General features: G+C 36.9%; 2 protein-coding genes across 2 annotated transcripts; both read right to left on the reverse strand.

The window, feature by feature from the left end:
• Window positions 1–102: 102 nt before the first annotated feature.
• Window positions 103–4,024, reverse strand: ALDH2B4 (aldehyde dehydrogenase 2B4). The gene is made up of 11 exons (XM_059586554.2): window positions 3,843–4,024; window positions 2,991–3,125; window positions 2,703–2,845; window positions 2,428–2,581; window positions 2,102–2,331; window positions 1,925–2,014; window positions 1,672–1,845; window positions 1,447–1,584; window positions 996–1,133; window positions 843–904; window positions 103–688 (listed from the first exon to the last, which is right to left on the reverse strand). The coding sequence occupies exons 1-11, from the start codon at window positions 3,919–3,921 to the stop codon at window positions 415–417; spliced, it is 1,617 nt and encodes a 538-aa protein (XP_059442537.2). The 5' UTR covers window positions 3,922–4,024; the 3' UTR covers window positions 103–414.
• A 6,183-nt stretch (window positions 4,025–10,207) lies between these two features.
• Window positions 10,208–13,624, reverse strand: CNGC16 (cyclic nucleotide-gated channel 16). Its single transcript, XM_059585393.2, has 6 exons — window positions 13,172–13,624; window positions 12,750–12,962; window positions 12,337–12,647; window positions 11,396–11,507; window positions 11,052–11,288; window positions 10,208–10,975 (listed from the first exon to the last, which is right to left on the reverse strand). Exons 1-6 carry the CDS (start codon window positions 13,622–13,624, stop codon window positions 10,208–10,210), a joined length of 2,094 nt encoding a protein of 697 aa, XP_059441376.2.
• Between the last annotated feature and the right edge of the window lie 652 nt (window positions 13,625–14,276).

Consider the following 14,276-nt stretch of genomic DNA (forward strand, 5'->3'; position numbering starts at 1 on the left):
AACTTTCTCCTCCTTATATAACAGACCACTTGGTACATAAGGATTCAACAATGGTACATAAGGATTCAACAAAAACTCATACGTAAACTTGGGGCAGTGGAGTTCAAACAAGCAAGTTTCATCGGGGATTATTATTTTCTCTGCATTTCAATTACAAGCTGACCTTGTATGCTGTCCTTATTTAGAATAGGAAAAGTGAGACAACATGGTGGAACGAGTAATGCTAAAAGTTCCTCTTGTGTCTTTCTTACATCACTCCAATAATGATTTAACTTTTAAAATCACCATTGAACCTGTAATTGATCATCATTGAATTTTGATCAAATGATAATTTTAAAAGCCACCTCATTCTTAGAACGACACAAAAGGGACACTTGAGTGACTTCTAGAATTACCCCAACGAAACTGAGACACTTACAACCATGCCGCCTTCTTCAAAGGAGTAACAACAGCCTTGACTTGCAAGTAGTTATGAAGGCTGTAGATTCCCTTCTCCCTGCCTATACCACTCATCTTATACCCACCAAAAGGAATTGCAGCATCAAACACATCAAAGCAATTAACCCACACAGTACCAGCTCTTAGTGCTCGGCTCAAGGTGTTGGCAGTGTCCAAGCTTCTAGTAAAAACTCCTGCAGCTAAACCATAGCGCGTCGAGTTCGCCCGCCGTATTACTTCGTCGGTATCCCTGGTATAGAACCCCCAAAAATTCCATCAACAGAAATAAAGACATCTTCTTCTTCTTCTCATTTTTTATTTCGAAAAAGGATAGTATAATTGTGGGAGTGGTGGAAGTTTTTATGAAAATTGTAGCAAATTTAAGGTAAGTTTTTTGAACTCACTTGAATTTCAAGATGGATTGCACTGGACCAAAGATCTCATCCTGTGCTATCAACATATCATCCTGAAGAGATGAAAGAGTCAAATTCATGTTACCCCATATGATACTTCATCCATAATGATTAAAGCAATTGTCAGAGAGAAATAATAAGTACCTGAACATTTGAGAAGACAGTGGGCTGAATAAAGTAGCCTTTAGAGCCTAATCTGTCACCTCCACATTCAAGGGTAGCATTGCTTTGGATTCCAGATCTTATGTATCTAAGGATTTTCTCAAATTGCTCTGGGTCAATCTGTGATTTTCATAAGGTCCAGAAACAGCATTACTTGATTTGTTATCTCATTGAAATCCATGGGTATATTGTAATTCTATGGGTTCTACATTTTCTTTTTCAGAAAGTGTAAATTTATATTGAAAAGAATGCTCCCCTATCCATGCCAGCTCTGTTGCAATTTGATTGTGAACTAAATTGTAAAATAAATCAGGCACTGGAGAAACTTAGAAGAACCCTACATTAAACTGTCAAGGACAGCAGAAGACAGATAAACCAATTTTTTTGGAAATAATCAGATTGTGCCAACCATTTCATCCTCATGTCTCAATACCTGGGGACCTTGTTCCACACCCTTCTTGAAGGGATCACCAACAACGCGTCTCAAAGCACGTGCCTTTGCTTTCTCTAGGAACTCATCATATATACTTTCATGTACAAATGTACGAGACCCAGCACAGCAACATTGCCCCTGGAGACAATATAGCATTTATCTATTAATTAGAGAGCATTCACATCCTAACAAATCCAGCTCTATGAGAAGATCACTTGAACAAACCTGGTTAAAAAACAGAGCAAAATGTGCGAGCTCCACAGCCTTATCAACATCAGCATCCTTGCATACTATGAAAGGTGATTTCCCTCCTAGCTCTAGTGTTACCGGCTTAAGATTGCTTTTTGCAGACAATTCAAGTACAATTTTTCCTGTAGCAGTTGATCCTGTGAATGCTAGCTGCAAAAGCATTGCAACTGGTTTCAATAGGTGCAACTTCATTTAGCCATGAGTTATAACATGAAGACGCCTAACTTACTTTGTCCACATCCATATGGCTGGCAAGAGCTGCACCAGCAGTTGGACCATAGCCAGAAACTATATTTAAAACACCTGGAGGAAGACCAGCCTGTCACCAAAGGATGCAGAATAGATTACAAGATGATCACTTAGGAAATGCAAAGAAACAAAATGCATTTGCTCTCAACAAACCTACCTCGTGGAATAGCTTTGCCACATAGAGAGCAGTCAAAGGTGTTTGCTCCGCCGTCTTCAGGACAATAGTATTACCACATGCTAGAGCAGGCCCAACTTTCCAAGCAAACATGACAAGAGGAAAGTTCCAGGGAATGATTTGTCCAGCAACTCCAATTGGTTCATGCAATGTTTGTACATGATAATCTCCATCCGCTGGAACAGTTAGTCCGTGGATTTTATCTGCCCAGCCTGAATAATTTGTACTGGAAAGCATTAGAAGAACACAATGCAAGCAATAGTAAAAAAAAAAAACAAACAATACTCGATTAGTTTTAGTGATCTCACCAGCATAGTAGTAAAATAGCCGTACAAACAATGGTAACTCAGATTCGGCAGCCTGTTCATAAGGCTTTCCATTGTTCCATGTCTCTAGAGCTGCAATCTCATCACTGTGTTTCTCAACCAAATCAGCGAATCGCATCAATATCCGCGATCTTTCCTGGAAAGTATATATTTTGGTGCAAATTTACCATAATTTGACAAAATTTATCTGTATTAGGAATCACACACATACTGATTGAATAACAACAGGAAAATAGGAGCAGGAGGTTTTTTCTTACATAAGCGGTCATCCTTGGCCATGGTCCCTCATCAAATGCCTTCCGAGCAGCAGCTACAGCCCGATTGATATCTTCTGCATCACCTTCAGCAACATGGGCAATCACATCCCCAGTACGAGGGTCATGTGTCGGAAATTTTTTTCCTGAGACCGACAGAATGTCAGACATTAGCTCCATCACATGCATCATCAACGACAGAAATGTTGTAAAATACCAATTGGTAAAAGTACTTCATGAGAAAGAAAGAAAGAAAGAAAAGCTATTAGACTTTTTCAAGGGAAACATTACCTGATGCAGCATCTACAAATTGCCCGTTAATCAGATGCTGGGTGTAATTTATCTGAACAGGTGGAGTAATTAAGTCCTCAGGTACTGCAGCAGTGCTAAACCTGCTGATGCTTCTTCCACAGCCAGAAGTTCTTCCTGAAGATCATTGTTTGTAAATAACTTTATCAAACAAATATTGTAAAAGATGTATGAATTAAAACATAAATAAAGGAGAACAATCAAAAGAAATAGAAAGGAAAATGATTATTTCAAATTATGGTACAAGATTGTGGTATCCGATTATTTCCAACATTCACCAAACAGCATATTTCCCTTAATCTTTTTTCTGATTTTAGTAGGGGCATGTTCACCAGTTGAATAGTAGCTGGGTTTCTCCTATGATTCTAGATAACCTCCAAAAAAAGAAGCAACCCCATCACTCAAAAATATTCACTTTTTGAATCTAGTCCTTTATTGATCTTCTTTCATCATCATCATCCAAACTAAGCAAGACATTTATGCCAAGCTGACTCAAGGTTTATCTTTTCTCAGTCCTTATAAAGTGAAAAGGACTTTAAAGAGGAATATCCGATTCAAAATCCCTTGTTCTTCGTTTCTCCTCTATTCTCGTAATAAACAGGCAGAGCTTACACAATTAAAGTTCCAAGATTGCTAAACTCTCTCTGCTAAAAATCAACGCAAAACCTTTATACAAAATGAACAAAAATTGTAAAAAAAATTGACACTTATACAAATCATGAAGATACAAATATGTATCACTCATACCCAGATCATCAACACCATCACCATCATAGTTACCAAGAATGAAAAACGAAGAAAAGCCACCAAGAAGAGCATGGTGGAAGAGGTCACCTGGAAAGGAAAGCAGAGAAGCAGACCCAGAAGCAGAAAGAGAGCGAGACAGCAACGAGGAGAGTCTGCGAGAAGCCATGGCCACACAGTAACCTCAAAAGATACTTTTATCCTAGAAGATAAAACAGAGTGCTCTGTTTTTTCAGGCTAAAGTAGGGAAGGAAAAACACTCTCTTTCCCTCTCTCCATGAGGTGAGATTGTGACTTTTTAAATGCCACGGTGCCGTAATTTTGGGGTTTTTAGATAACTTAAAATATAAGAAAGTGACCTGATTTAGATATTATCTATTAGGCCCTCCAATGCTTTCACAATCTGCCAAGCAATCTCATAATGGCTTCTGTTCTTTAGCAAGAGACTTTTTCAATTTTTTTTTTTTAATTTTATCATTTAATTTTTAAATTATACAGATAATGTTTCTTCAAATACTAAAAATTAGAGAAAAGACAATGTATTTTTTTGTAATTGTACCCAAAATGACTGGAAATGGAAAAACAGAAAGTTTGTTCGGTTGTCTCCAATCGTCACTATCATCAACAGTTTACTCCCCCGCTTACTTTGACACATGTATGCTGCGTTGTCCAAATTTCCGGCTTATTGGTAATCCCTGAAGTTTGAAGTTATACTTAATAAAAATGTTAAATATTGGTTAAGTGATTAAATTTATTTATTTTTATTATTTTTAAATTTTTTTAAAAAAATTGTGATTTAACACTTATCATATAATTTTTTGAATATTATTTTCATTATATATATATATATATATAAAATTTTCAGTTTTAAAATAATTATAGTTATTTAGAAATAGAATTATATCAAAAGAAAATGAATATAAGAATACATAGATATTAAATATAAATCAAAATTATTTAAATGATATTTATATTAAATATTTAAAAAAACTATTTAAAGGTTAGTAGAGATATTCATTTCAACATTGTTAAAATAAAAGTATAGTTTATAACCATTTTTCTTTTTCATTTATTATCATTTTTCATTACCCAAATGAGAGGCATAGAAAATAACAGGCGCTGTGAATCAGGTGAATTTTTTCCTTGAGTGGGCCCTTCGGACGGAAAAGACGATAAGGATTATTTGGCTATTACTTTTTATCTGGTGTCTGAGAACTTCATATTAGGGCTGGGTATCCATCATATTCAGTTAATGGGTTTATCGGTTAACCAAATCCTAATTAATTACTGACCGATAAAAAATATGATCGAAAATTATCGGTCATATCGGTAATCGGTTAACTAATCGGTTAAATCGGTTTTTTGTTGGATTTTTATTGGGCTTTTAATTGGTTGCTAATTGGGCCAAAAGTTAATTGCTTTAGACGCTCAAATACGTTTTGTTGGGCTAAAGCCTAAAATAGCTTATTAAAAATTAGTTATTTTGGGTATATTTTTAGCTAAAATAGCTTATTGAAGCTTTTTTTTTTTTTTTTTAATATTGATCCACTACAATATAAAATAAAAACCAAAACGACGTCATTTTGGTTTCAATAATAAATAAAAAATTATAAAAAAAATTAAAAATTATAAAAACTTATCGTCATATCGGTTTTTCGATAACAAATTATTAACCGACCAATAAGCTTATTGGTATAAAATTTTTAACCGATTACCAGCCGATAACTATCGGTTACGGTTACTATCGGTTCAGTTAAATTTAGTAATCGGTAACCAGTTAATCTGTCCACCCTTACTTAAGATATAGGATAATTTTGAGTTAAAAAAAAAAAAAAAAAAAAAAAAAAAAAAAAGAAGCAAAAAGGCATAGTTGGTTTGTGGGGGTAAGAGGGGTTAAGAGAATCCACTGAATATTAAAACGCCTTTTCACCCATGAATGGTACCTTATCATTTTTATATGTTCATGCATTGAAAGTTTCAAATGACCATGATTTAATGTTTGGTATATTTTGGCATATGACTGTTATGACATGATTCTCTTGCTCCCATACGAGTCATGTGACCATGTCTCTTACGGCAGACAACATTGTCGATTCAGGCCAAAAGTCCATTAAAGTTAGTACTATACTAGTATTCAATATTAAAGAAAATTACAAAGTTGATCCTTAGGCTTTTTTATTATTATTATTATTATTATTATTTTATTTTAACCACATGTCAAGTTGACTCATTTTTTTGCCTATCTAGCAAAATTATATTGGCGTTGACGTGAGAAATGTTAGGGGTCAAATTCTTTTTCATATTTGGCCCATTTTTTCTTACAAATTCAATAGATCAATTATTAGATTTGTGTGGTTAACCACTGACATGTGTAGGGTCCACATAAGTTCACAAATCTAATGATTGATTTGTAAAATAAAATTGACCAAATATAGAGAAAATATTAACCCTTGACATTTTTTCGTGAACATATTATGATGTGTCGCAGTTTTTGCTAGCCTAAACTAACAAAAGATGGATGAAAGAAAAAGATTTGATACAAGACGATGCTCCAAGACCTTTAAGGCATTTCTATACCATAGGGATCGAGTTGATTTAAAACTAAATTTCAGGGATCAATTAATAGTAGGGTTGGGTATCGGTCATATTGGTCCGTTTATAGGGGTTACCGATTACCGATCAATAAGGAATGATACCAAAAATTATCGGTCATATCGGTAATTGGTTAAACCGGTTTCATTTTAAAGTCGTGTCTCTGGCATTTGAGAAGTTGTGGGGGAGGAAACGAAGCAAGCCAAAACACAAGTCCAAGATGAGGAGGAAACTATATGCCAGCACTGTGTGAGTAATGTTGAAACTGAGACAAAAGAACAAGATGAAAGTCAAGAAACCAGAAACGGAAAGATGGGATATCAGTCGTGGGTAGTAGGAAATGATGGTCCGATTTCTAATGGTGGCCAAGATGCAACGAATTGTCATATGTTTTTAGGGTTTAATTTGAGATTAAACCTAGAATAAAATGGGAGTGAAAGAAGAAGGGTAAAAGCTGTGTGGCTAGGGATTTGGAAGAGATTGGGGAAGTAAAGTGCGCGTGCAAGAGGAGTTGTGAAAATATCTTGCATTGGGGGACATGTGTATGGCCATGGGCAGTTAAGAGATAGCTGGCAAGCATTCTCAATAATGCTTGACAGCTATACAAAACGTTACAGTTTTGAAGACAAGCTGCGAATGAGAATGGAGCAAACCTTGTTTTGGGTTGTTAATAAGTGAGCTTGTTTGTGGGTTGTATATTATGAAAAATAAAAAAATTGAGAATTACATTTATACCCCCTTATCGGTCATATCGGTTTTCCGATAACAAATTATTAACTGACCGATAACTATCGATTGCGGTTAATATCGGTTCGGTTAAATTCAGTAATTGGTAACCAGTTGATCTGCCCACCCTAATTAATAGTTTTTCCTTAATATTATAAAGTGGAGATATGTACATCACATGTCATTTCAATTAGCAAACCAAGGCTCAACACAAATCATCACTATTAGTCTCCACGAGGAGATAATTAGTTTGTGGTCTTGGTCACGCCACCGCAGTTGGACATGTTGCTCTGGTCGGAGAGGAAGCACGGCGATGTTGTCACAATGGTAGTAGTGGTGGTGGTAGATTGATCATGGCAATAATGGTGGTGGTAACAGTAGAACTATGGTGGTTGTGGTTATAGTATAAGGTTCGCGGCTAAAAAAAAGAGAGAACTTTGACTTTTTAACTGCATTGATAGCGTAACATGTTTTGGACCGTTCATTTATAATGAATAGCCATGATTTAAGGTATTATCTTAAATATTGTAGGGGATCAATCCGCTTGTGAAGGTATAAAATGGGTAAAGGAAAGGATATTGGAGAAAGTCTTAATTGTTATAGTAGTTCTCATAATAAAATGTAAGGTACTAAGGTAGCATGTCAAAAAGCTGTGAAGAATCTGGTTGTAAGAGTTAAGCCCCCACACGGATCTACTTCATCTTCAACCTGAAAGGCGGGACAAACAAAAAAAATTAAAAAAAAAAAACAAAAACCCCACAAGCAGTAGCAGAGGAGCACGGCATCGTAGACATCCATTCGGAAGACACGCCTTAATCGAAGAAAAAGATCAAATTTAAAGTTAAAGAGACTAAATCTAAATTTAAATCTAGATAGTGGAGAAAGTCTAAATTGTTATGGTCAATAGTAGTTCTCATAATAAAATGCAAGGTACTAAGGTAGCATGTCAAAAAGCTGTGAAGATGAGAGCTGCTAAAGAAATATAAATTAATTTTGTTGCTACTCCCGGAAAAAAAAAAAAAAAATTGATTTTTGAGTTGAACGGAAGTACCAATACAATAACAATAAAAATCATATTATAGGTATATATGTTTGTAATGTGTTCTGAGCAGTGATTTTTGTTTTTAATTTAAAAGAATGTTATGATGCCGATAGAAATGTTAAAACTATTTTCTTTTATTTTTTTTTTTAAAAAAAAATTTAGAAGTATTTTGTATTTTAAGTTATTTGTTAATATTTTCGTTTTGAGAATAAAACATTGACATAACAAACCTACTCTAATTGAATTTGCACGTGCCAACGCCACTTTGGTCTACATGTGGTAATGGACTTCTTTATTATTAGTTTCAGCCTTCAAAAAACTGATCGGACACCAAGATTAATATGAGTGTCTTTAGCAGTGCCACAATTGGAGAGGAGGAGGAAACAGATCTGCTTTCTCCCCCTCTACTCCACGCTCTTATCTTATCCCTTTTGGTTTTTTCTTGTTTCTTGTTGTTTTAGGGTGTTCTTCGACCAAACCAGCAACTTCGACCTCTTCCACCGCGTTGTGCCACTCATCTCCTCTTTAAGATCAGTGGAGTTTTAGATCTAGGTCTTCAAACTTAGATCTACTCTCCTCAACCGGTTTTCGCTCCACCACGTGCCAACTCCGTCTCTTTTACCTTGGCCGTTGCTGCTGTTTGCTGGTTGTTTGTTTGTGTTTTTGTTTTTGAATAAGAGTTTTCTTCTCTCCGGATCTGGCCTCATGAGCGATCTATTGGATGAAGAGGATTAGATCGGTGTGAAAGAAATCTCTCACGGCCGGAAAATAAAGGTTGAGAAATATAAGTATTAATGTGTTAGCGGAAAAGTTAAGGTTATAAATAGTACGAAATTGTAAGATATGTATTGTATCTATGACGTTGTAACTCTATAGTCTTAGGCTATGATTTTTCAAAGCTTTTATACTATTTGATGTAAGAGCTTTATGTTCCTGATCTTATTATCAGTAAAATTGCAAAGATTCTCGTTAAAAAAAAAAAAAAAAAAAAAAAGGTGTGTCTTTAGCTGCACTCACAACTTTACATATAAAGCCTTCAAAAAATGGTGGAAAACCAAAATTAATACGAATGCCTTCGACCGCAGTCACAACAACCAATTATCTGGACATTCGAGTTAGGTATTGTGGTGGCCAGCAGTCACATGATCTGCGCGGTGGGAGACCTGAAGGAAAAGAAAGGCGTTTCTATTCTTGTCTCTTGAGAAGACCTTTGAGGCAGTAAATGCCAAATTGGACATGATATCGTTGGTTGTATTTGATGGCTTTTTGAACAAATTATTTTACTTCACCTTGTTGAGACATTTTTGTAATCTAAAGTTTTAATATGATTGAATATATATATATATATATATATATATATATATATATATATTTTGTGATTTTTCATTCCCATCAAACAACGAAAAATATTTTACAGGAAATCATTTTTCAAGAAAATGTTTTCGGCAAAAAAACATTTTACGTTGAAACAAAAGAAGCCTTAAGCTACTACTCTTTCACATCAAACATGGGTGTCAGTTAGCTACGGGCGTTGAAGAGAAAAGAGTTCATTAAAATACATATTGGAATACCATTCTAGTCTAAAAGTCTAAGCTCATGGACTTAGGTCCACTACTCCACTTAAATATACTAACTATTTTTTTTCTTTATATATTCTCAATGTGGAATACAACACTTACGACTGTACTCATACCGGTTATCACACAAGAGATTTCGGATATTGCAGTCTTCATAGGCAGAAAAGGAGGAGCACATAGTACGAGGAGATAGAGAAGAAGGAAGAAAAGTGAGGGGATGTGCATGACAGTTAAGGATCTACCACCGAGGGTTGTGGGCGTGTAAGACAGGAAAAGGGGCGATGGAGGCGGTGGATAGAGGACAGTAGATCTAGCTTTCAAAACTGGAAAAGAATTGAAAGAGAAGAAGGAAAAGGAGAGGAAAGAAGTGGGAGGAGAGGGGAACTCTCATTTGATGAGAGGGGAGAGCTTTTCTCCCTCTAGTTTGCTTTTCTGCCTGTTGACATGTCCAAGTTACACATGTTTGTATTATGGCCAAAAACAAGGAAGAAAAATGAATGAAATGGTTGTTTTACAACTCAACTATCTTCAGTGTCTGAAGAGAAATCAGGTTCCTCTGGCTTAAACAGCTTGGGCATCTGCAAGCTGGTTGCATCAGACTTGTGTTGAACCCCTCTTCTGGTGTTTGTAGCAAATTTTGAAGCCAAAATTGTAGCTCCCAAGTTCTGAGCATTATGTGCATTGTCAACTGATGACAATCTTTCAGCACCACTAATATCCACATAATCTGCGCCTGATCCATCCCTATAGTTAAAGTCTTGTTCCAAAATATGTGTATAAAAGAAGTCCTCTTGTCTTGCCAACTCCATTTCCTTCTTTCTTTTCATGCACCGTCTCCATGCAACTTGTATAAAGCAAGCTCCCCATGTTCTCCACTGGTGGGAGTAGTACCTGAAAGCATGCTGGAGTTTCTTGCTATGCAGGCGCTTGAACTGGCTGGCAACAAACTTTAGGTCTTCAGCTCGAAGAGCAAATGCCTCAACTTCAGTAATGGACTTCACTGTTCGAGTTGATGATGGAAGGTTGAGGCTTGAGGTGGGCATTAGAGCCCATGTCAGCAACTCTTCCCCACAAAAATCGCCGGCTCTGAGGGTAATAGAGTTGAAGAATCCTGATCTTCCACCGTCGGTCGTGGAGCTCTCCAGCTGCCCTCTAATGATGAATAGCATCTCGTTCACTGGATCACCCTCCCTGACCATATATGTGTCTTTTGTATTCAACGACGACACAAGGCGTTCACAGATGGCATCTAAGAGCTGATTATCCATTTGCGCGAAAAAAGGAACCTGCAAATAAAGATGAAACACACAAGTTGAAAATATCAAACACTATTTAGTAGATTGCTATAACACCTTGACTTACGCGGCGAACAAGGGCGAGACAAAGATGTATTTGAATTTGACGGCGAAGGTCCAGAGGCAAAGAGCGCAAAATGGATTCTTCATCTACACCTCTTGTAGCAAGCCATTTATATTGAACAAACCGACGTACACGCTCCTGCAATTCTGGAGGTAATTGACGGTGCCTCATCCACTCCTCTGTATCTCTTCGTCTGACCCTCCATTCTTCTAGTCTTGCTGTTGTAGATTGCAGATAACTCTTCAAGAAAACCCAGTTTGTCACACTAAACAAACTACCAAAGCTGAAATAGAAATATAGAATCATAATCGCATGAAGATAAAATATTGGAATGAGGCAAACAATACCTGCATGTTGCCTATGAGGTGTGAGAACAGAACAAGACCAGATATGCTAATGAGAATGCTGAACAATGTTTCACCGCTAAAAGTGCTTGTAACTAGAGTTTGTCCATATGAGCTGCATATTGGGAAAACTATTAGCACAACCATCAAAAGTAATATTTCAAATATGTTCATATATAATTGTCAGACCTCAATCGACAAGACATTTTTATATATATGCACAGAAAGAGAGACAGAGAGATACATAGATTTTGTAAGTGTGTATGCTTAATTGATCTCCATCTTTTTAACATATTCTCAAACCTCTTTGAATCGTCTACATATATGGAATAAATTCACATGTTGTTTGATTATTAACTAAGCTATGAACAATGTAGAGTCTTTTTAGAGTTTTTGCAAGCTTTTACAGAAATGCAAGTCAATACACAACCTATGATTTCCTTTAAACTGATTCTTTAGCTTAAATTAAGAATGATATTTCCACTATTTGCTTGTGATCCTGAGATTAACCTGATTTTGACCATTAACTGCATTCTGAAAAGTTTCAGATGCAATTGCAAGAAGAAGAAAAAGGTATTTTGTGACGGTTCCATAGACCCTCATCCCTTAACAAACCTGAGATCCTAGAGAATCCTAGGACCCTTAGGCTGCCAGAACCAATTTTTGGTCATCCTCATAAAGGACTATCTTGGCACTTTCCATTAAAATCATTGATCACCAAAATTGCTCCTAGATAACATAATCCAGGAATTACCTTCTCAAATGATTACTAAAATCTTATCAGTACAAGTAAAATTTTACTATATGGCCATATGAACAAGGGAAGAGTAGGTTATGCAGAAAGATAAAACTTAAAACTTAATCAATCTGATATCTTAACAGATAACAGAAAACTCCACCGGATTCAGCCAGTGATTGAGCATGTGGGAACAAGCAAACCATACCTTAAATTCCTCAAACCCCACCACAGGCAATAGAAGTACTTCTCAATGAAAATAGAAGAAGCAACATCATTAGTAAAGGCATCAGCAAACATTCCAAACTGGAAAGAGTAATCTTTTCGAGCATCACAGCTAGTGAGCACTTTAGTTACATTCAGCCAAGCCCGCCTTTCGGGTTTGTCCAAACTGTTGCAGTCAAGAAACAAAGGATCACATGACGGAGAGTGTGTGGCATTCATCTCATTTATGCACTCTATGCTCCAGCACTTGAGCTGCCGCTGAATTGACAACAAATACCATGAAGCTCCAAAAATCTGCACTGACATTTTGGAAAATATTAGCGATAAATTAATAATAGAAAGTCTCGACAGGATATTGGGATACTAAGCAATAAGATAATTAAGTGCTTTGCTTACATGGCTAGCTAAAATATAGAGAAGGAGATTGTACACTGCCCCTGCCCAAGCAGTCTTGGCTATAGATCCGGTGGTTTTGATGATCCGCCGGTGCAAAGGAAAAATAACAAAAAAACGAGGAACATACTGAAGGAGAACAATCAGAGAAAGCGTGTGGTTCGCATGAGCAGCTGTTCGGTTTTTCACCGCTGGAATTACGAACCATATGACTATCTACCAAAGCATAAACAGAGTAAATTCAAAATTACTAGCACCCAGATTCAATTTCGAGACAAGTTAACCATCCCACCAAAAGATAAACAACATAGATTAGTGATTAGGAAAAAAAAAAAGCCTAAAAATTCATTAATGAGCAAGATCAAACATTTGGGTGGTTGTAAAAAAATAAAAAATAAAAAAAATTGAATCTTTGGTCGATTCACCTGGGGGAGAGGCAGCGTGGCAGCGAGATCAACCAAGAAATCCGACCTCAGATACCGGGAGGCGATGGCGGACGAGTTGACGACAAGGTCGCCGCGGCCAAAGACACGAGAGCTGGGAGCGACAAAGGCGGTGCGAAACTTCATGACCATGTGGAGGAGGTGGAAGAGGTCGGCGACGGTCCTGAGGAAGGTGATGAAGACGCCGAGGCCGACGTCGATCTGCATGCAGGCGGGACTGCCGATGACGGGGAGGTAGAAGTAGAGAGGGTCGAGGAACAAGGTGAGGAGGGAGGTGACGAGGAAGACGTGGTTCCATTGGGTGACGAGCTCTGAGCCCGGGTCCAGGATCAGGTCCCGCCAAGCTGGGACCTTGCGGCGGAGCGAGAAGGACTTGGGGAAGCCACGGCGGAAACGAGCGGAGGTGGTGTAGAGTGGGTGGTGGACGCTATGCATTTTCCATGGCGAGAGAGAAACAGAGAGTTGTGGGCAACCAATGGAAGATGGAGTTGTTTTGGGAGTTTGCTGTCAAAATGACAGTTAATGTATCCGACGGGAATGGCGCGCCAACATAACTAACTTTTGCGTCGTGTGTCTTTTCCACACTTAAAACAAACTTGGAATTTTTTATTATACTCTTTTTTTTTTATAAAATAACTTCACAGTATTTTAATCAAATTTAATTGTTTAACATTTAAATGCCACGTGAACTTACGATCGATACGGTAGCCCACATAGCACTCTTACGTCAGCGACAAAGCTAACAACTAAATTTTATTATTTAGTAATTGACATAGTAAATATTGCGTGGATTAAGGTGTCGATCTGTAGTAAAAATTATATTTTTTAAGACTATTTAATCAACACTTACATTCACTTTTAACTTTTAAAATGTATAAGGCATTCTGTGAACCTTCATGATCATCTAGTGGTTAAATGGGCTGAAGCCCCCCAAAAAATATATATCACATATACTTCATCCACTACATATGATTATAATAGTACCGGCCATGCCTTTTATTTACCAAGGCCCAGCAAATTTACCTCCCAATTTGAATAATTCAGGCCTGGGAAGTTCTTAATTGCCTTGCCACGAAGGAGCAACCAG

Source organism: Corylus avellana, chromosome 3 (assembly GCF_965113065.1).
Source record: "Corylus avellana chromosome 3, dhCorAvel1.hap1.2, whole genome shotgun sequence".
NCBI lineage: Eukaryota > Viridiplantae > Streptophyta > Magnoliopsida > Fagales > Betulaceae > Corylus > Corylus avellana.